A 22431-nucleotide genomic window follows, 5' to 3' on the forward strand; every position below is an offset into this window, starting at 1 on the left:
CGTTCTTGGTTGTTCTTTGGCCTTTCCCTTATGTTGGGTTCATGTTATTGGAATTTAGATTCGTGTGTTTTGGAATCTATAGCAATGGAAACAGGGGGTCGCTTTTTGAAAAGATCTTTGTAACTTTGCTTACCATCAAAGTTATACAGTAGTTTTTCTGTTTCTTTGCTGCACAAGTTACACAGTGGTTTGTAGCTTTTACCAACACTTTTCTTTTTGTGGTGGAGGTAGATTAGGGGTTGGTTGTTATAAGATTCACTACATCAATAGCTTAATAGATCCACCTTCATGGCTTGCAAGGTATATCTCTCTAATAAGATATAAGAGATGCTTGCAGCAAGGGAAATCTATTTCATGGTAGATACTAGACTTGTGTTGTCAAAGTTGATGCTTATGTTGTATGATGGTGATTCTGAACCATATTTTTAAGTGTAAGTTTACCAGATTAATTCTTTGAAATTACAATCTTACAACGTTTTAATTCACTGTCTGACAACATAGCGTTCGCATTTATAATCTCTCTCTTCAATTCATGGTCTGATCTGCATTTATAATATCTTCAATTCGTTGTCTGGCGACATTAGCAAACGAGTTTAGTTTGACAAGTGGGGTTTCATGAGATTCATTATTCACTTTCAAGATTTGATAGGATTTTGGTATGATATGGACATCAACGATGCACAGTTATGATGGAGCGTCATGCAATTGAGTTGGGTAGTGGGAACAAAGAAATTCCAAACCATCCTTGGGAAAAGGAACACTTCTACTGGCCAACTTAGAGAGTTGGACCAAATTCGATCGGCAGATTATTAGGTGATCATAGGACTTTCAGTTCAAATAATTTGGCCCAACAAACCATATGTTATATGGGAAGATGTAGCAGCCAGCGGTTCTACCAATACTAGGGGCAAATACTAGTTAGCAAAGCAACAATGGGCACATGCAACAACCTTGGAACTCAACCTTTTAAGTAAACTAATGTTGGAGGTGAAAACCATGATCACAAAGAGACAAACACTAACCAGACAATGTCATGTCGTTAATAAGTTAGGAGGAGCTCAATGGTTTGCAACAAATCATAATTTCTCTCTAGTGACTTATTTCCTAAACTCTTCATTAACTTCACCATTAAAAACTCCTTGAAGAGACGCATCTTATTGTTTTCAGTAGCGATTTTGGCTCTCATAATTTAATTTTTAGCCCTCGAAATTGAGGATTTTATAATTTTTATAGTTTCGCAATGAGTGTCATAAGCTAAATCCGTTATTGTTATGATACCGTGGCTCATTTTCTATAAGGAGATACTCCTATTTTTCGTGAATCACATTTGTGTATGCCAAAATAATTTATCAAAAACACAAAAAAAAAAAAAAAAAAAAAAAAAATCTTCACACATATCACATTGTTATTAGTAGAAATGTTACATGGTAAGAATGAAAGTATTTTCCTTCTTTAGAAAAGTATTTTCCTTTTTTAGGAGTAACTATCAATTTTTCTTCCTTGAAAGATTTGAGCTCCCATGGTAATCCCAACCCGTTTGCGAAACTAGGGGCTTCGGAAGAGAACTTGGAGGTGGCTGAGTTTTATTATTGTCGATTTGTGGATTAAGGTTGTTTTTGTTGTTTTTTCCTTCCTTTGTTTGTATCGGCCCAAACAAATCCCAATGTTCACTTCACATCATCAATTTGCCCTTCTTGCCAAGATTTGCCATTCCCAGTAGTTCGATCTCTGTCATTGAATGCATAACAAACAAATTGAATATATAAAGCAGTGGGCTAGAGATGCATGTGGGCACCAATGTGCGGTCCATATATATGATTCCTATAGTTTGCATTCATATTGTAAGCAAAGCTTGAAAAATTGGACTTGAAGTTGAGGAAACAGTCAAATAGGCAAGGATTAAAAGATACTAGTCATAAACATGTGACTTTGAATTCAAAAATACATATCTAGTTGATAAACTAGTCACAAACATGAGAATTCAAGATAAACTAGGACAAGAGGATTTAAGACCACAGATTTTTACGGTTCCAAAAATAAGCTCAAAAGGGATCTAAGCCATTAGGTGGCTGGACTAATTCCTTCATACATAACCTCTTTCCTCACAACCATAGCCTCCTTGTTGCACCATTGACAACAAATCTGCATGTGAAAATTCATCTGATTGTTCAACATTTCTGATTCTTGCACTCTCATTTTGCATACTGATCAACAAAATGGAGGCTACTCACAAATTCGTGTGCCAAGACGATTTGGTCAACCCACTTTCCTCCATGGGAATGCAAGTAGCTTGCATCCTTGTCATCTCACACTTCTTTCACATTTTGCTCAAGGCCTTAGGTCAACCAGGCCCCATTGCCCAGATTCTTGTAAGCATCTCATTTTGATTAAAACAAAATAAATTTGTCAATATGAATCATTCGAACCTGTCATATAAATTGATTGTCTCGTAAAATAACATGTCAAGTTATATATCTTGTTTGTATATGAGGTTGGTTTTGTCAATCTAGGTCATCGGTCAAGTAAAATATTATTGTTCGAAGGGTGATTCTGATTTTCAGTTTAGTAACATAACATGTCAAATTGACAGGCTGGTATGGTGTTGGGTCCCTCAGGGTTGTCTAATATTACCGAAATAAAAGAATTCTTCTTCCAAGCTTCTGCTGCAGAATACTATGAGATGTTCGGGTTCTTCTGCCGGATTCTCTTTATGTTCCTCTTCGGTTTGGAGATGGACTTTGCCTATGTACGCCGCAACCTGCGCGTAGTGTGCATCGTAGCCTACGGTGGTGCCTTCGCAGCCAGCCTTTTCGGCCTTACCGCCTCCTTCTTTATCTACAAACACTTACTGGCTGAGAATGCCAAGCTGAATGCTAGCTTCGTCTTCTGCACCATGCTATTTGTCTCCTACACCTCCTCACCAGTCGTCAATCGCTTAGCAGCAGAGTTAAGGTTTGCAACATCAGACATTGGCCGCTTGGCAACATCTTCTGCCATGGTCATTGAGCTCACTTGCTTGCTTGTTTTCAATCTGATCATTGCCTTCACAAGACTAACTGCCTTGAGGGACGGCTTCTTCATCCTCCTCGGCTTGGTTCCGATACTTTTTGCGTTCAAGTACTTGGCAGTGTGGTTGAACAAACGAAACAGAAAGCAGAAGTACCTTAGAAACCCAGAAGTGCTTCTCATTTTGTCGATTCTAATCGTGGGTTCGATGCTCATTGAAATGGCCATGTTTAATAGTGTGATAGCTTGTTTTGTTGCTGGCCTGGCTTTCCCCAAGGAAGGCAAGACGGCAAGAACTTTGTTGCACAAGCTTACTTACTCTGTCCACAACTTTGTGCTGCCTGTTTACTTTGGCTATATTGGGTTCCAATTTGATGCGAGCCATTTGAAGAGCTTGACCAACATATTGATTATTGTCATACTTGTGTTGTTGAGCCTTGGCAGCAAGATTAGTGGCACTCTTGCGGTTTGCCACTTTTTGAAGATCCCTTTAAACGAAGGGGTTTTTCTTGGCTTTGTGTTGAACTTGAAGGGACATGCCGATCTCTTGTTCGTTGGCAGCGCCTCAAAGGCTCTAATTGTAAGGTTCTTAACTTTGATTATATATTTGACACTCTTGATTTGCACCTTCCAACTGAAAAAAAAAGACGAGTAACATTAAATGTATCACATCTTTGTGCGAGAAAAATCTTTGACTGAAGCTATATGTACCACATTCATCGGCCACATTTTAGATGACATCTCCTACTACCTTCATTAGAATTGTGGTATAAATAGTTTCATTTGACAGATTCGACTCCTTCAAATGAGATTAACAATATGATCAACATACATCTTATACATTGACGTTTTTTTTTTTTTTTTTGGTGTGGTTAAAACTATAGATCCTAGCTCTAAATTAATTTAAGTTTCTTTTTCTTCTTATGCTCTGGTATTGTTTCAGACTTGGAACCCAGCGGCTTACAATCTGTTACTAATGACAATTGTGATTAACACTGTAATATCAGGGCCAGTTGTGGCTTTGTTAATGAGAAGAGAAGAAAAACTCTTCACTCACACACACACCTCCCTCGGCTTTGAGCCCGAAAATCCCGACCAAAACGAGCTCCGCCTCCTAGCCTGCGTCTACGGTCCCCGCCACATCTCTGCCATCCTCTCCGTCATCGCCACCATCCGCGGCACCCAAACAGCATCCATCATGCCCTACATGGCTCACCTTATCGAGCTCAACCAAAAACGACGCACCAACGTGTCGTATCACGAGCTCGAAGCCGAGGAAATGAGCGACGAGGAAGACTACGGCGGCAACGACGTCCTCGAAATCCATGCAGCCGTCGACGCCTTCACTGCCGAGACCCAGATCCTCATCAACCTCAACAAGGCCGTGTCCACGTTGTCGAATTTACATGAGGAGGTGTGTAACGCAGCCGAGGACTTGCGTGCGACGATTATTTTGCTGCCATTTCACAAGCACCAAAGGATCGACGGCAAAATGGAGTCCGGGAAGGACGCTATACGGACCACGAATCAAAAGATTCTTCGTCACGCCCCGAGCTCTGTCGGGATGATCGTCGAGAAAGGGCTGGCCGGGGCGTTAGGGTTTTCGCAGTTGTTTACCGTGGACATTATGCAACATGTTGCGACGCTATTTTTCGGGGGGCCCGATGACCGCGAGGCCATTGCTTGGAGTACAAGGATCGCAAACCATCCAAGGGTTAACTTGACGGTGGTTAGGTTTTTGCCGACGGAGTCATCCAACACTCGGAATATGAAGGTGGAGAATGAAATGGGAGGCAATAGTGATATTGAGGTTTACATGGCCTTGTCGAGTTTAGAAACGGGCAATGACATTGACAATGCCTTTCTCAATGACTTCTATAATGGGTACGTACCACCTCTATATTTATCTTGCTTTAAGTGGTAATGTTTGGCACCTTGTTTTTGTTTTATACTCGTATAATTTCTGAATTTGTAAAAATTGTTCATACACATACATAACTTTCACATTGTCAATAAGATATTTTATAAGGAATATATGCATTTAGAAATAGTTGTTTTTCAGAACAAATAATACAATCTGTGACACCATTGGGAGACATGATGAGATGGTTAAATACACTATGAATGAATATAGCACAATGATCACGAATAACTGCAAATGATAGCTACTACACATTGATAGTGCTTTTAGCGACCTCATCATATGGTGCGAATGTTAATGAATAACTATTAATCAAGTTTTCTAAGAGGTTTCAAAATAAGCATATGCATATTTTCAATAAAACATTTGTGTCTTAATTGGTTGGGTAGGTATGTAGCGTCTGGTAAAGTTGGGTACGTAGAGAAGCAGGTGAATAATGGAGCAGAAACAGTGGCAGCCCTAAGAGACATTGGAGACTTGTACTCTCTGTTTATAGTAGGGAAGGGTGGCCGAGGACACTCACCATTGACAACCGAGCTCAGTGATTGGGAGGAGTGCCCTGAACTTGGAACAGTAGGAGATCTCTTGGCTTCTTCAGACTTCAACATCAATGGCTCAATCTTGGTCGTCCAACAACATAGAAATTCCAAGAAAGAACTTGTAGATGATTAGCTATATATTGTGAATTTATAATTATTTCATAATGTAATTTATGTTGAATTATAAGTGCTCAAGCTGATTTCATAAATTAGATATGTTTAGTTTTCTTATAGTTTGTCTTATTGTTAAACCAAATGTCATAGTTTGATTGGTTAGTTTGTGAATGGCTGAGATTGCATTGTGATGTAATGCATCCAGCTGTCATTGTGCCTAATGGTTATATTCTCACACCAAGTGTGTGTGTGTGTACTATACTGATTTCTTACAAAACAGAAATGAGAATGTTATCTCTGCTACAAGTATAGCAGAGGAGATTTGGAATTTCAGTTTTTCTTCTCTCCGTATTTTGTTCTTTACCAATACACATACAGATTCACAAAACACTAACATGGCCTCAGAGCCAGGTTCGATTATCTGAAGCTGGGCGTTCGTTCTGTGAAGAAAATCGATCGAGGTGAAGCTCATTCATAGCTCACGAAGCTGATTGAGCTCGATCAATTGTTGATCTGAAAACAACTTGTTTCCAGTGCATCTGAAATCAAAATGGCTGGATCTGGAAGCTCAGAGGCTAGAATCCCCATTTTCTCTGGTGAGAACTATGACTTTTGGAGGATTAATATGGTAACCATATTCAAATCATATGGTTTATGGAGTTTGGTAGAGAAGGGGTTTTCAATTCCGGAATCAAAGAAGAAGAAGGAATCTAAGGATACTTCGGAAGAAGAAGTTGATGAGAAAACATGCGATTCTCATGAAGGATGCGAAAGCATTGGGTATCATCCAAAATGCCGTTTCTGATCAGATTTTTCCACATATTGCAAATGTAGATTCTGCGAAGATGGCTTGGGAATTGCTATATGCTGAATATCATGGTGGAGAGCATGTTAGATCGGTAAAACTTCAAAAATATAAGACGTGAATTTGAGTATACTAAGATGCGTGATAATGAATCATTATCTGACTATCTTACTAGACTGACTGAATTGATTAACCAAATGAAAACATTTGGTGAAGTTCTGTCAAATGAGAGGCGATTCAGAAGGTTTTAATTAGTCTTAGTAAGAAGTATGACCCTATATGCCTTGTGATTGAAAACACAAAAGCACTAGAAACTGTGGATGAACGACCACCCAAATTCCACTTTGGAATCGGGTCGAATCAAATCGACACCTAGTGCAGGGTCGTAAATGACCAAAATGCCCAGGCGATAACACAAACTCGGGGCCTGTCTCGTGGCTGCGCTAGCTCGTACGCACTTTATGAGGATCAAGCCACACGTAGTTCTTTCACCGCGACTGTGGTTCAATTATCCGTAAACATACTCTAGGGTTGACGCTTTTGAGTATCCGGACCCGCTTTACGATCCGTCAAATACTATACGATCCTGGAATTACCTAGATCAACATACCTGAAAATTGTTACGATCCAACGGTGCAAAACTAGTGAACCGGAAATCACACACTGGCGAGATCAGTTCGGGTTCAAACGGTATCCGAATTAAGATCCGCAAATCCTATGCGCTCGTGAGGACTAGGAGATCACTCTAGAACTGACTGTGGTCCCCACCCTGCTGCCCACGCACCGCCACACGCGCTGGCAGCGCGTGGTAAAGCGATAACGCCTCGCGGAAAATCTCAACATCTCGATTCAAGACTCTATCCTAGGTAAAACACCTATTTGGAACCACTTTTGTTCTTGGACCAACCCCAAAAAGTGGCCGAAAATGGCCGGAACAGTGACTCGAAAACCGGCTGAAACCTAGCTCGTAAATCGAGCTATCTACGCTGGAAATTTCTGAAATCCTACCCAACCAGCAGCTAGAGCACGAAAAATAGCTAGAAAACCATACCTCACTCGTCTGAAACGATGGCCGGAGGAGGGAGAACGAGCTCCACGAAATTCCGTCAAAAACTGTCCAAACCACCCTGTTTCGTGGCGGTTTCCGGCTACCACGACGGCAGATCGAGACTGAGATGGGCTGGGACTGGAAGAGCAAAGTGTGGTGGTTCTAACGTGACCGGTCTTGCCTGAATCGGTGACCGGAGGTGGGAGAAATCGCCCCGGGAAGTTGGCTGGTCGAGCTCCCGAAACCCAGAAATTTCTGGGTTTATATAAACTGAAGTTTGAAATATTTACGGTTATGCCACTGAACTTCTTTTGATCGTAACTCCTTCGTTACAACTCCGATTTGAGCCCATTACATGTCTATGAACTCGTTTCGTCGCGCTCTACGCAACGGTACAACTAAAATCTCCAAATTCCTTCCCGGTCAAAAAGTCAACTTTTAAACTAATAAAATATTCTAGGGGTATTTTTGTCTTTTTCTCAAATAAATTAATAATTAAATATTAATTTTAGGTTTGGGTTATTACAATCTTCCCCCCTTATAAAATTTCGTCCTCGAAATTTACTTTCCCTCTAACGGAGGGTGAGGGTAATCTGGATCCACAACCGCTACTGTTTGCAAACTATAAGTCCGAGTATCTGCATCTATAATTCAAATAATAAAATCCGGAGCAACCTGTTTATATCTGTATATCCTCAACTTTTCGAGTGATGGGTATTAAACCTACATCTGTTACTCGGTTCTCAAATCTGTCCTTCTAGTATCTGAATCAGATCTATAGGGTAATTAATAAAATATGAGGCCACACATTTATATCTGAATGCCTGAGTGGCTTAAGGAAATATAAAACTTGGGAAAGATCTGCTAATTAATGAATTTCTGATAAACTTAAAACTTTACCGTCTTTAATCGATAATCACTAAAAACCCCTTTTATCGACACTGCTAATGTTGGGCACAAAAGACTAATTTGCCCTTCTTAATTGTAATTAATCGAAATGCAAGTCGACTTCTACAAAATTGTGAGTCTCCAGAATCGAGCATTCCCAAAATTATTCAGCTGTAAAACAAGGATATATATATATATAACTCATCTGCCAGCATGCATTAAATCATATCCAAATAATCAAGCATCATAATATTTTGGCCTCAGGCCACAACAATTCAAATAAATCAATCTGCTAATCAATCTCATTTTCCTATATCCAAACAGGATATCATACTTGGTAGCATATAGATCAATTATTTAAAAGCACTTATCAGTTTATAAATCACTCATATGTGAATTAAACTATGAGTGAATAAAACTTATTCAAGATCAAATACTGTAACTGAATTTCATAAATTCATTTATGAAAACAAACTCTGCTGCCATTAATCTAATGTTTAGCTAGAATTTCCTTTTTCTGTATCCATGACGGATATCCCCCTCGGCAGCATATAATTTAGACAAAGAAATAAAAGCATTTATATCAAGTAATTATGCTTCCAAAACCATAATCAACAATTCCTCGTGACACCAAAGGTGACACATCCTGACCTGAAATCATCGTTGGACTCAGGAGACATCTGTCAACCTCCGTCATCTCGCTCCCACAATAACTCGAGACTCGTGGGGCAAAATATGCTAGAAATACTTGAGCTGCTTAATACCATATTTAATAATAAAAAGATGAATATCGGCAACTTAAATAAAATAAAATAAGGTAAATTAAAGCAAACTTAATTAAAACAAAATAGACAAGATCTTGTATTGAACTCATTAAAAATTCGTAAGTAACCATGTGTATATATATATATATATATATATATATATTTCCATATAGTACTTGTGATGCTGAAAGAAAATAATGATAACTGTATAAAATCTTTAATTTAGTTTAAAAGCATCTCAAAACTGAAATTCTCTCCACCTAGGCATACCCCATAATCGATCCACAATTCGATATCCATCAATTCTCGATAATCAATTCCTGGCGGTCTCGAGGATACAAAATCAACCCGAGCCAAATCGATATCCGTCAATTCCTGGCGGTCTCGGTGACACAAAGTCAACCCGAGCCAGAATGGCGGGACTCGGGGACCGTAGTCGGCGATCCGCAAAGGCAGTCTCGGAGACAACCTCTCAATCGAGCCGCAACTCGGCACCACGGTCAGCGCCCCGAACTCGTGGGGCAAAATAATCGATCAGACATCGGCACCACACGGTTGCCAGCGTCCCCGAACTCGTGGGGCAAAATAACTGTCTCAAGGCAATGGGAGTACCCTCACGGTGGGTTTGAAAACCATAAACGCTTTTTTTTTTTACACAAACTTTCGATAAATTGATTCTCAACTGAACTTAAAATATATCCACATGCCTATATATATATATACAAAAACCTGTATAATATATTTTTCCTATGAAAACCTCAACAAATTTTTCAAATCTTTCTGGATATCTGTTTTTCTCAGTGACACCCATGCAATCAAATAGAATAACATAATAAAAATAACAATTGGAATAAAACAACCTAATAATTGTCCAGCAAGTCTGAAAATACAGATGCAAATGTAATGCTGTGTCTGAGAAGTTAACCTAATGCTCGATACCAATTGAACGACCGACCCAAATTCCACTTTGGAATCGGGTGAATCTCGTAAAATCGACACTAGTGCACGTGGGTCGTAAATGACCAAAATGCCCAGGCGATAACACAAACTCGGGCCTGTCGCCTCGTGGCTGCGCTGTAATTGTAGGCTGCCTCGCACTTTATGAGGATCAAGCCACACGTAGTTCTTTACCGCCGACTGTTCAATTATCCGTAAAACATACTCTAGGGTTGACGCTTTTGAGTATCCGGACCCGCTTTACGATCCGTCAAATACTATACGATCCTGGAATTACCTAGATCAACATACCTGAAAATTGTTACGATCCAACGGTGCAAAACTAGTGAACCCGAAATCACACACTAGGCGAGATCCGTTCGGGTTCAAACGGTATCCGAATTAAGATCCGCGAAATCCTATGCGCTCGTGAGGACTAGAAGATCACTCTAGAACTGACTGTGGTCCCCACCCTGCTGCCCACGCACGCCACACGCGTGGTGCCTAAAGCGATAACGCCGCCGGAAAATCTCAACATCTCGGTTCAAGACTCCTATCCTAGGTAAAACACCCTATTTGGAACCACTTTTGTTCTTGGACCAACCCCAAAAAGTGGCCGAAAATGGCCGGAACAGTGACTCAAAACCGGCTGAAACCTAGCTCGTAAATCGAGCTATCTACGCTGGAAATTTCTGAAATCCTACCCAACCAGCAGCTAGAGCACGAAAAATAGCTAGAAAACCATACCTCACTCGTCTGAAACGATGGCCGGAGGAGGGAGAACGAGCTCCACAAAATTCCGTGAAAACTGTCCAAACCACCCTGTTTCGTGGCGGTTTCCGGCTACCACGACGGCAGATCGAGACTGAGATGGGCTGGGACTGGAAGAGCAAAGTGTGTTGGTTCTAACGTGACCGGTCTTGCCTGAATCGGTGACCGGAGGTGGGAGAAATCGCCCCGGGAAGTTGGCTGGTCGAGCTCCCCGAAACCCAGAAATTTCTGGGTTTATATAAACTGAAGTTTGAAATATTTACGGTTATGCCATTGAACTTCTTTTGATCGTAACTCCTTCGTTACAACTCCGATTTGAGCCCATTACATGTCTATGAACTCGTTTCGTCGCGCTCTACGCAACGGTACAACTAAAATCTCCAAATTCCTTCCCGGTCAAAAAGTCAACTTTTAAACTAATAAAATATTCTAGGGGTATTTTTGTCTTTTTCTCAAATAAATTAATAATTAAATATTAATTTTAGGTTTGGGTTGTTACAGTGGAGTTGCAGGAAGTGATTGCCATTTTGAAGAGTCAAGAGCAAAGGCTTGAAATGCATAATGTTGATACACCTAAAAAAGCATTTGCCTCGTTCACTGTGAGTTCCAAAGGTCATAATAAAAATGGATCTCAGTCTGGTTCATCCAAGTCACATGGAAATTGGAATTCTAAAGGAAAGCCATGGGAATCAAAAGGCAAGTCATAGTAGAGCAATTATCCTGCACAGAATGTCAATTCCACAAACCAGGAGAATGCTAAACCTCAATGCAAGGTGTGTTCAAAGCATTATTTTGGTGAGTGCAGGTACAAGGGAAAACCAAAATGCTATAATTGTGACAGATTTGGACATTTTGCTGGGGACTGTACTGTGAGTAAGAATGTGCAGAAGGCAAATTATGTAAACCAAATGGATGTGACAGGGAATATGTTTTATGCCAATTGCACAACCACTGAGATCAAAGCCAATGAAGAATGGTATGTTGATAGTGGTTGTAGCAATCATATGACAGGAGATTTAAAACTGCTGGTTGATATGAGAACTAATGTGACTGGGAAGGTACAAATGCCGATGGCGCACTTGTAAATGTAGCTGGCATTGGTTCACGATGATTGACACGAAAATGGCAGAAATACATCGAGAAGTAATGTATCCGCCAGGTTGAAGGAAAATCTACTCAGTGTTGGGCGATAGATCAACATGGATACTGTCTGGTGTTTGAAAAAGGAATGTGCAGGGTGTTTGATAGTCCATCTATGAATTATCTAATCATCAAAGTACCAATGAAAAGTAACAGATGTTATCCGGTATCCTTTCTTGCTGACAACCAGCTGCTCATGAAAACTAGTTTCACTCAATGCACATGGATGTGGCATAAGAGACTAGGTCACTTGCACTTTAAAGGTCTGAAACAGTTAAGAGAGAAAGGCATGGTGCATGGCTTACCACAATTGGAAGAACAAAGTGGTATGTGTGAAGGGTGCCAATTGGGAAAACAACACAGAGTTGTGTTTCCAAAGGAACAAGCTCAAAGAGCAAGCAAGGCACTTGAATTAGTGCATATAGATCTGTGTGGCCCTATGAGAAATGAAGCTGTTGCAAGGAACATATATTTCATGCTGATTATAGATGATTTCACAAGAATGATTTGGGTATACTTCTTAAGAAACAAATCAGAAGCTTTCAGCTGTTTCAAGAAGTTCAAATCCATGACTGAATTACAAACTGGACACAAGGTGAAATGCATAAGAAGTGACAAGAGTGGAGAGTTTTTATCTACTGAATTTGTGGAGTTTTGTGAAGCTCAAGGCATCCAAAGGCAACTCACAATGGCATATACTCCTCAATAAAATAGAGTGGTAGAGAGGAAGAATATGACTGTTATTGAAATGGCCAAATCAATGTTGCATGAGAAGGGAATACCCTATTTCCTATGGGCTGAAGCAATGCATACAATCTGTTTACTGAACAGGTGTCCTACCAAAGCCCTCAGCAACATCACTCCATTTGAAGCATATAGTGGAAGGAAACCTGGAATTGCACATCTTAAAATATTTGGTTCTTTGTGTTATGTTCATGTGCCAGATGAATTGAGACACAAGCTGGAACCTAAGAGTACAAAAGGAGTGTTTGTGGAATATGCCACTTGTGAAAAAGGCTATAGAGTTTTTGATCCAGTTTCTAACAAGCTTATATTGTCAAGGGATGGGACATTTGATGAAGAAGGTGCTTGGCATTGGACAGACAACAATGATTTAGTTATGACATCATACACAATTGAAAATCAAATAGATTTTTATTTTCATTCTGACAGTTCAAATGGCAACTCTACTGTTACACCTCAAACTCTGAATATGCAGGGGAGAACCTCATCAACTCCAAGTGATATAAGCAGTGAAGAAAGGAGAACTCAAGCTTATGATCACACTTCTTTAAAATGGAGAAAGCTAGATGATGTTCTTGCTCTGTGTAACTTGTGCATCATGAAACTAGAAAAATATGCTGATGCTGCTTAGGATGAATCTTGGCTTAAAGCTATGCAAGATGAATTGCAGATGATTGAAAAGAATGGAACATGGGAATTGGTGGATAGACCAACTGAAAAACCAGTGATTGGAGTTAAGTGGGTTTACAAGACTAAACTGAATTTGGATGGCTCTGTGCAAAAGAATAAAGCAAGGTAGTTGCCAAAGGGTATGCTCAGAAGCCTGGACTGGATTATAATGAAACTTATGCACCTGTAGCGATTGGACACCATTAGAACACTCATTGCTCTTGCTGCTCAAAAGGATTGGAAACTGTACCAGCTTGATGTGAAATCTGCCTTCCTTAATGGTGTGCTACAAGAGGAAGTATATATCAATCAACCTGAAGGTTTTGTAATTAAAGGCAAAGAGGACAAAGTTTATCGTCTACATAAAGCTCTCTATGGTTTGAAGCAAGTATCAAGGGCTTGGTATGGAGAGATAGACAACTATTTCACTCAATGTGGTTTTAAGAAAAGCCTAAGTGAAGCAACTTTATACACCAAAGAAAAGGGAGATAAGGATATCCTAATTGTCTCTATTTATGTAGATGACATTGTCTACACAGGGAGCAATAAGGAATTACTAGATGAGTTTAAGGAAGATATGATGACCAAATATGAGATGAAAGATTTAGGTCTCTTGCATCACTTTATTGGCATGAGGGTGATTCAAACCAATTCTAGTATATTCCTTCATCAAAAGAAGTATGCTAGTACTCTATTGACCAAATTTGGATTGACTGAATGCAAATCTGTGTCAACATCCCTTGTAGCAACTGAGAAACCAGCTAAGGATGATGGAAGTGGAGCTGCGAATGAAGAGCAATACAAGAGCATTGTAGGTAGTCTCTTATACCTAACTGCTACTAGACCAGATATCATGTATGCTTCAAGTTTGCTTGCTAGATTCATGCATTGCCCCACAAATAGACACTATGGAACAGCTAAAAGAGGCTTGAGATATATCAAAGGAACTCTAGACTATGGTTTAGAATATGTGAAAGGCAAGAGAACAATCCTAATTGGCTACTGTGACAGTGATTGGGGAGGTTCAGTTAGTGATTGCAAGAGCACATCAGGATATGCTTTTACTTTTGGAAGTGGAGTGTTTTCTTAGGCTTCAGTCAAACAGAATTGTGTAGCATTGTCTACTGCAGGTTTAGTACATCAGTGCAGCTGAAGCTACTGCACAAGCTATTTGGTTACGTTTTGTGCTAGAGGACTTTGGAGAGCTACAAATTGAAGCTACTTCATTGCATTGTGACAATATCTCAGCAATTGCAATCACTAAAAACCCTGTGTTCCACCAGAAGACTAAGCACATTGATAGAAGATACCATTTTATCAAGGATGCTTTGCAAGAAGGAGTTATTGATCTGGAATACTGTCCTACCAATGAACAACTAGCTGACATTTTCACCAAACCATTGACTAAAGATCGGTTCAATTATCTCAGAGGCATGCTTGGAGTGAAATCAGCTCAAGACTTAAAGGGGAGTGTTGAATTATAAGTGCTCAAGCTGATTTCATAAATTAGATACGTTTAGTTTTCTTATAGTTTGTCTTATTGTTAAACCAAATGTCATAGTTTGATTGGTTAGTTTGTGAATGGCTGAGATTGCATTGTGATGTAATGCATCCAGCTGTCATTGTGCCTAACGATTATATTCTCACACCAAGTGTGTGTGTGTATCTGATCGATTTCTTATAGAGAAATGAGAATGTTCTCTCTGCTACAAGTATAGCAGAGGAGATTTGGATTTCAGTTTTTCTTTTCTCCGTATTTTGTTCTTTACCAATACACATACAGATTCACAAAACACTAACAATTTAGTGCTTCTTTCAATATTGTACACACTCAAATATATAATAGGGTTTTCGACTTTGGCTGGATCATCCTAGTTTCTGTCTTATCATTTATACATATACAAGAAAAGGCCTCATTAGACGTCTTGGTTTCATCTTTAAAAGGTTAGCCCCAAGAAGCCGTATCATAGAACCCGAATCGGAATCCATTTCGAAATGTGTTTTAGAAAATTGCGTGATGGTGGATGAACATGAAGCTTCTAAGAATGCAGTTCACATGCCCAATGAATGTGACCTGAACTTATAACCACATCATGATCTAGGCAGAAGGCCTTAAAAGTGAAACATTCAAAATCCTCAAAATTGCTATTGATTAATAAAAATACTAAAACATTGGACGCTTTATTAAATAGGGACTAAATAAAACATTCACAATGTATTTAAATTAAAAGAAAAAAAAAACATGTACTGCAGTTGTCTATAAAAGTAGGAGATAACTACCTTCAAAACTTACCATTTGAATATTAAATTTTTTTTATTTATAAAACTCAGTAAAAAAAAAAAAAATGCAACTAGCGCACACGTGAGAGTGTACCAAGAGGGGCGCCAACGGGGTCTAGCCTAGTGGAAAAAGTCCTTAACTTGAAGACTAATGGTCTCAAGTTCGAACCCTATACCACCTTGGTAGTGTGTATGAGAAACCCTATTCTTTTGTAATTTAAACTATCACTTGTATTAAAAAAAAAATTTTGAGCTCATTTTAATAAAATATAAATTTATTTTCCATTTTAATCATAATTGATTACCATTAATACTTATGAGTGGTCAAAGAAGACTTGAGTAATCTTGATCTTTGATCAAGCCATGAGTGATATATAACTAGCAATACATCCTTCTACCAGTCTAAGTAAAATAGTGTACAACCTAATACTTGAGTTACACTCTTCTTAGGCCATAATTTTGTTGTATCATATTCATAAGAGATCAATGACACTTAAAAAGACAATCATGGTGCTTTAGATGGAGTGACTTATTTGAATTATGACAATTTAGAGTTCTCATTTCACATGTATATAAAACTCCAAACACTCTTTATTAATCTTGTTCAATGAATTCAATTTACATTGGCCATCACCATACTAGCCTTAGTGTCTTGCACCCAAAATCAAATAAAGAGCGGAAAGACCAGTGGAACAAATAAGTTAGCTATTAAAAGATCAAAATGCAACTCGTTTACAAATTCAGGGACCACATCAGTCGAAAACCCTATCATATAACTAGAAACTTTTAGGAGATGAGTTTGCGAGTGATGCATTAGTTTTTTCTACCCTCTTCTGTTTTGCCAGCTTTCTACAAATTGGATTAGTGTTTGTAATTTCTCATGTTCTGACAAACAAGAAAAGAAAATCTTCGAATCTTTAACCGAAAGAAAAAGGAGAAAAAGAAAAAGAAAACTTGGGATCATTTATGGCACGTGGCAGTGTGTCCAAAAAAGAGACCTAAAATGGTAATAAAACCAAACCCAATAATCACATTTGGGGCCCGAAACAAAGACCCGTCCCAGAAAACGACGTCACTTCACCTTCGTGTCCACCATACAAACCACCGATACCCAGCTCACCTAATACTCCTTCTGCTGCCAATCTCCAACTCCCAACGAACAGTCCGCGCAAGAAATGGTCTCAATAACCCGCCACGTAAGATCATAGAACCCGAAATCACACACGTCGAGAGATCATTGGACGGATCATAATTAGGAAATTGATCAGATAAGCAGAGGAACAGAACTCTGAGCGGCATCTTCTAGTCGTGCACGTACGTAGCGTGGTCTGGAAACTTTTATCATTCTGCGAACACCGTCTTTACCTTGTTCGATTTCTCACTCTGAAAATTTAATTTCCACAGTTCTTGAAAGCTCTCGCGGTTTCTGATAAAAATCGCGGAATGAAATAGCGATTTTCGACTACTCTTCTCGAAGATGTTGGAGGATCAGGTGGCGAACCTCTTGCAGAAGTACCTCGGCAACTACGTGAGGGGGCTCAACAAGGAGGCCCTCAAGATCAGCGTGTGGAAAGGTTCGAGTAGCTTCTTTGCTGCTTCGTCTTCATCTTTTTGATTCTTTCTTCGTTTCTTGTGAAAAGTGTTTTCTGTGAATTGAGTTGTTTTCTGTGGATTGAATTTGAAATGGTCCCAAACGGTGCGTTTTGAGTGATGTAAAAAGGGTTTTGTTTGGGTTTTAGGATAGCTTGGTGCCAATGGCAGGTTTTGAGGGCTTTTAGTGAAGATAACTTGATTTGGATGATTTGAATAGTGACACTCTACTAGCTACTTGGGGTTGTTTCAAATTGAAACACTTATGCAAGTAGCTATGCACATGCTTTAGTCTAACCTTCATTTGATCATGATGATCATTTCTGTGTTTATTTTATCAAATTTAAATGACTAAATGGTTTTCTTTTTGGTTATTATTTTAGTGAAAATCTCTGAAGGGGGACATTAGAAATGTAGGATTTAGATGCCTTTAATGACAAAAAACTTGGCACCAATGCACACATTCACATACATATATACGTGCAGTTTTTAAACTTTTGGCAGCAATGAAACAAACTTCAATACCAAACTCAACCGTCAGAACACCCATTAGTTTTATCAAACATAAGTACCCAGCACTTAAAAACCATACGCAGCAATACAGACTATAGCATACAGAGCAATAACAACCATACTCAGCAATACAAACACCTAAGTAATAGATGCCTTTTGATCCAATAAAATGGATGAAAGCCTTATACCCCTAAAAGTATCTGAAACAGATGCCCACAAAGAGGACCGAAAAATCACCCCATCCCCCAATTCCTACACTCCCGTCCCTCTGAAAGCCTAAAAGATTCGTTTGTTACTTTCAATCCAAATGAACCATAAAACAGCCAAAATCTACAGCTCCATAGGACCTTGGTCCCTTTCGCTCCACCGAAACCCTTGCTCTCAGCAAGTATAACACCCCTCTGAAGCATCCCAAGCCATCTATGCTTCTCTGAACAACTTTTACCTTTGCTTTGAAGCAACGGAACAATGTATCTGAATATGACTGACATGCTCTCCATCACTTATAAATTGTGGTTTCTTTAGTTTATTGTACATTTTAAGTTGTCATTGGCTTTATAAATGCGGTTACTCTAAGGTTAGAGAAATGCTATTGTGCATGTTCAGCAGTATCAAATTCTTATTATAGAGCCTGAGAAGCTAATTATGGTCTTATTACCTAAAATGCGAATCAGGTGATGTCGAGCTAAAAAATATGCAGTTGAAGCCAGAGGCACTCAACGCATTAAAATTGCCGGTGAAGGTTAAGGCAGGATTTCTTGGATCAGTGAAACTTAAGGTGCGGGGCTAACATCATTTTTTTTTATAATTGTGCTGAATTATTTTCTTTTGAATGTTGTTCAGCTTTGTATTGGACGAAATGCTGAGAAATTTGACTTCATTTCCATTTCTTGGAGTAATATTTTTAGTTGTTCCAAAAGTGGTATTTGATGTTTAGTTGATATAGATTATGCATCTTAACTTTGACATGAACATATAATATGATAATTGCAGTTTTCACCTGGTATGTACTTTTTTATTACTAGACATTTTCATTTTCTAATTTACTGGGTATATTTTGTTTGTGTGGAATATTGTTATAATATTTGGTTTTGAGAAGTTTTCTTATGATATTTGTTATTAATTGTATTTCTCCAATGAGGTTGTTATTATTTTTGAATGAAGGTTCCATGGAGCAGGCTTGGCCAGGATCCAGTTTTAGTTTCTTTAGATCGCATTTTTCTATTAGCTGAACCCGAAACCCAAGTTGAAGGATTTAGTGAGGATGCTGTGCAGGAAGCTAAGAAGAATCGAGTGCGGGTAAGACATAGTAATCTATGCGGTGGAATTCATGTGTTCTTTGCCACTACATATTTGAGTGATCATATGTGTTTTTTGCCATGTAAATAGGAAATGGAAATGAAGCTGTTGGAGAGGACGCAGCAACTAAAGTCAGAAATGGTAGGGTTTAGCATAATCCAAGTCTGCTTGTATTTTAGAACATGGCTTTACCTTAATTTTAGGCTCCTTTGCTCCAGCATATGGGTTTAAAATCTGATCTTTGGGTGATTATTTTAATGCTTTATTTCTTCTTCTGGAATTCATATCTTCTTTATCTATTATGATATCATTTTACTATTTGTAATTTGTTTCTCTTTGAAGAATACATCATGGTTGGGATCCCTGATCAGCACAATAATTGGAAATTTGAAACTTTCAATTTCAAATATTCACATCAGATATGAGGATCTTGAGAGGTAGAGAAAAACCTGTTTGAGTGTTTTATTCTTTTTAGTTAGTCTGTTTTCAGTCAACTATGTCTTGGGTAGCAATCCTAATTATGTCTTGGGTTTGTGCTTTATGTCTTCTATGGTGTAGCAATCCTGGCCATCCGTTTGCAGCAGGCATAACCTTGGAAAGACTTTCAGCTATGACAGTTGATGAAAATGGAAAGGAAACCTTTGTCACTGGGGGTGCTCTAGACCGTATTCAGAAGGTTCCTTGTTATCATACTATATGAAATTCTAATTTCCACAGCAGTATTCAGATATTTTTTTTGTGCATGTTTAAGATGCTATACTTTCATAAACGGAAAATGAGAGGGTGCATCAAAGGACAAGGTGTCCACTGACCCCCAGCTCCTAACTAACAAAATCTATGGACAACAGAACCAACAAAGAAGATACAACTAAACAACAAATACAGCGAGAACAAACTCTAAGACACTACAGCTATCCAATAAAAAAAATAACAGGAAAAGAGTTGTCCCTATACTCTACAGATACTGTAGCCCAGAAAGATGCCAAAAATTGAACCCTCCAACAAATGATCCATGTCCTCAGCATCAAGTATCCTTATATATCTCTCCACCAAACTACCAAAAATAGAAAATATAAATGTATAGACTAATAAGTTCAATAATGGATACTTCCAGGTTGATGTTACGGGAAGTCACTGTTTGATTATTGCATGTCATTTGATTTTTTGAAATTGACTTCGTATATCCCTGAGATTCTTTCAAATACTGATTAAAGCCGTCTATTTAAGAACAATTTTTAGAACAAGTAAGCATTTCTTGTACTTGTGAATAACTTGGCTTCATCGATATATCGATCCCTTCTGTCTTTCTGCTTATGTTATAATCTGTCGTTTTCAGTCCGTTCAACTTGATCGGCTTGCACTTTATCTGGATTCTGATATTTCTCCATGGCATGTTAACAAGCCATGGGAGGATTTGCTTCCATCAGAGTGGGTCCAGGTATATGCCCAATCCTCTTTTAGCAATAGAGGCCATGTACCTGCATGCACATACATGCGTATATTTATATATTACCTTGTTGGCACTTCAGGTTTTTAGATTTGGCACTAAATATGGTAAACCAGCAGATGGATTAATAAAAAAGCACATTTACATACTGGAACCTGTGTCTGGAAATGCCAAGTACTCAAAACTACGGCCAAATGAATTTGCTGACAGTGGCCAGCCTTTACACAAAGCAGCAGTTAATTTGGATGATGTGACTCTCTGTTTGCCAAAGGTTCATTTTCATTTTCATTTTCTGTTCCTTCTGATTTTGTGCTGGGAGGTAATGTGATTTGTTTTAAAAGCAATTGAGTACTATTTGTTTGCAGGATGGATACAGGGATGCACTAAAGTTAGCTGATAATTTTGCTGCATTTAATCAGCGCTTGAAGTATGCTCATTATCGTCCACATGTCTCTGTGAAATCTGATCCTAGGTCTTGGTGGAAGTATGCTTATAGAGTCGTTTCTGACCAAATGAAGAAGGCAAGGTTAGGATCAATGAATTTCTTTTAATTCTCCTGCCTTATGAATTGTTGTGTTTCTGATGGACTTCGTGGCCATATTGTTTGGGATTTTCTTATCTTATCTATATATTGTTTTTTCCTGTAAAAAAAGAGGAAAATTCTCCTCCCCGATGAGATTTTATGTTGTGAGCTTTAATCCCAAATAGTGAAATACTTTTTTAACAGTAAAGAAAAGGGCTTCCTATCTTAGTCAGTTAACTTAGTTTAGTTTTATTAATATTAATACATTTTAATTTATGCAAATTTTGTTAACAAATGAGAAAGCAGTGAACTTCGTTTATGCTCTGCAAACTGAATTTAGATACATATTTTTTTATCTTTTCTTAAAGCGTTATCTTTGTGGCAGTGGGAGATTGTCATGGGATCAAGTTCTGAAGTACGCAAGCTTACGTAAAAGATATATCTCGCTATATGTTTCACTGCTTAAATCTGATCCTAGTCGGGCAGTAGTTGATGACAACCAAGACATCGAGGAGCTAGATCATGGACTTGATATTGAACTCATACTACAGTGGAGGTACTCTTTTTTGTTGTAAATGTATTTAGTTTCTGATAGTTATTAATTGTATGAAGGGTTATTCTTTTTATTAGTCCCTGAACTTTAACCCAATTTGCATTTGAGTCCCTCAATTTCCAAAATCGTTCTCGTGGTCCTTCAACTTTAGTTTTGTTTTTCCAATTTCTGAATATTCCTTTCACCCAAAAAATAAAAAATAAAAATCTTCTTCCTATCCTCAGTCAAACTAAAAATTTAAAATTAGTTCTTATTCCTAAAAACTAAAATAAAAATAAAAATATCATAATTAAAAAATGAAAATTTTCACCACTTGCCCCTTCTTTTTCCTCTTCTTTCTTGGCAACCTTGTCCCCAATCCCACCATCCAACCTCCAGCCAAAGTCGAGAGCTTGTGAACCCAGAAACTCAAATCCCCATGAACTCTACCAAACCCAGTTCCCCATTTTCAAAATGCAAGTAAAAAAACCCATTTTCATAAACCCCATTTCACCAAAAAGCAATCACATTTCCTCCAAAACCGCAAATTTTCATTCCAGAAATACCAAAACCAAAGACCTAAAAACACATAAGAAAAACAAGAAACCCAGAAGAGGAATTAGTGTCCGTACAATAATTGGACCCCTTAAGCGAGTAAAGAACAAAGAGGCACAGCAACAAGTGTCTGCAAAATAAAAATGCAGAGCCATGAAAGGAACGTTTCACAGCAAGACGACATCGTACAAGACGACATCGTACAATAAAAATGTATCTCTCTTTTTACACATCTGCAAGCAATAAGCAGAGAAAAGCAAACTGAATCTGAAGATCTTCCTCCGCCATTCTTCAAAGGATTCTAAAAGCCCTTTCTTTTTCTACTGGCTCTTAGTCTATTCTCTGCA

General features: G+C 38.5%; 2 protein-coding genes across 6 annotated transcripts in view; both read left to right on the plus strand.

Moving 5' to 3' along the window:
- The first annotated feature begins 2143 nt into the window (after nt 1-2143).
- On the plus strand, nt 2144-5697 carry LOC103329027 (cation/H(+) antiporter 1-like). The gene is made up of 4 exons (XM_016793673.2): nt 2144-2369; nt 2591-3586; nt 3950-4890; nt 5317-5697. Exons 1-4 carry the CDS (start codon nt 2217-2219, stop codon nt 5597-5599), a joined length of 2373 nt encoding a protein of 790 aa, XP_016649159.1. The 5' UTR covers nt 2144-2216; the 3' UTR covers nt 5600-5697.
- Nucleotides 5698-16955: 11258 nt separating this feature from the next.
- The window catches only part of LOC103328873 (pleckstrin homology (PH) domain-containing protein), a 37823-nt gene continuing 32347 nt past the window's right edge, over nt 16956-22431 (plus strand). For 3 of the 5 annotated variants that reach the window (XR_016122335.1, XM_089042043.1, XM_089042046.1), the window contains exons 1-10: nt 16956-17199; nt 18403-18506; nt 18893-19027; nt 19118-19168; nt 19370-19464; nt 19586-19703; nt 20364-20465; nt 20557-20745; nt 20840-21000; nt 21383-21553. Coding sequence is in view for 4 of the 5 variants with exons in the window: in XM_089042043.1 (XP_088898169.1) it covers nt 17103-17199; nt 18403-18506; nt 18893-19027; nt 19118-19168; nt 19370-19464; nt 19586-19703; nt 20364-20465; nt 20557-20745; nt 20840-21000; nt 21383-21553 (1223 nt within the window). In the remaining variant the exon portion in view is untranslated. Of the gene's footprint in view, nt 17200-18402; nt 18507-18892; nt 19028-19117; nt 19169-19369; nt 19465-19585; nt 19704-20363; nt 20466-20556; nt 20746-20839; nt 21001-21382; nt 21554-22431 lie in introns of those variants that run through there. The other 2 variants (XM_089042044.1, XM_089042045.1) reach the window with 2 other exon arrangements.

Source organism: Prunus mume, linkage group LG7 (genome assembly GCF_029339155.1).
Source record: "Prunus mume cultivar Tortuosa linkage group LG7, ASM2933915v1, whole genome shotgun sequence".
In the NCBI taxonomy this organism is placed as follows: Eukaryota; Viridiplantae; Streptophyta; class Magnoliopsida; order Rosales; family Rosaceae; genus Prunus; species Prunus mume.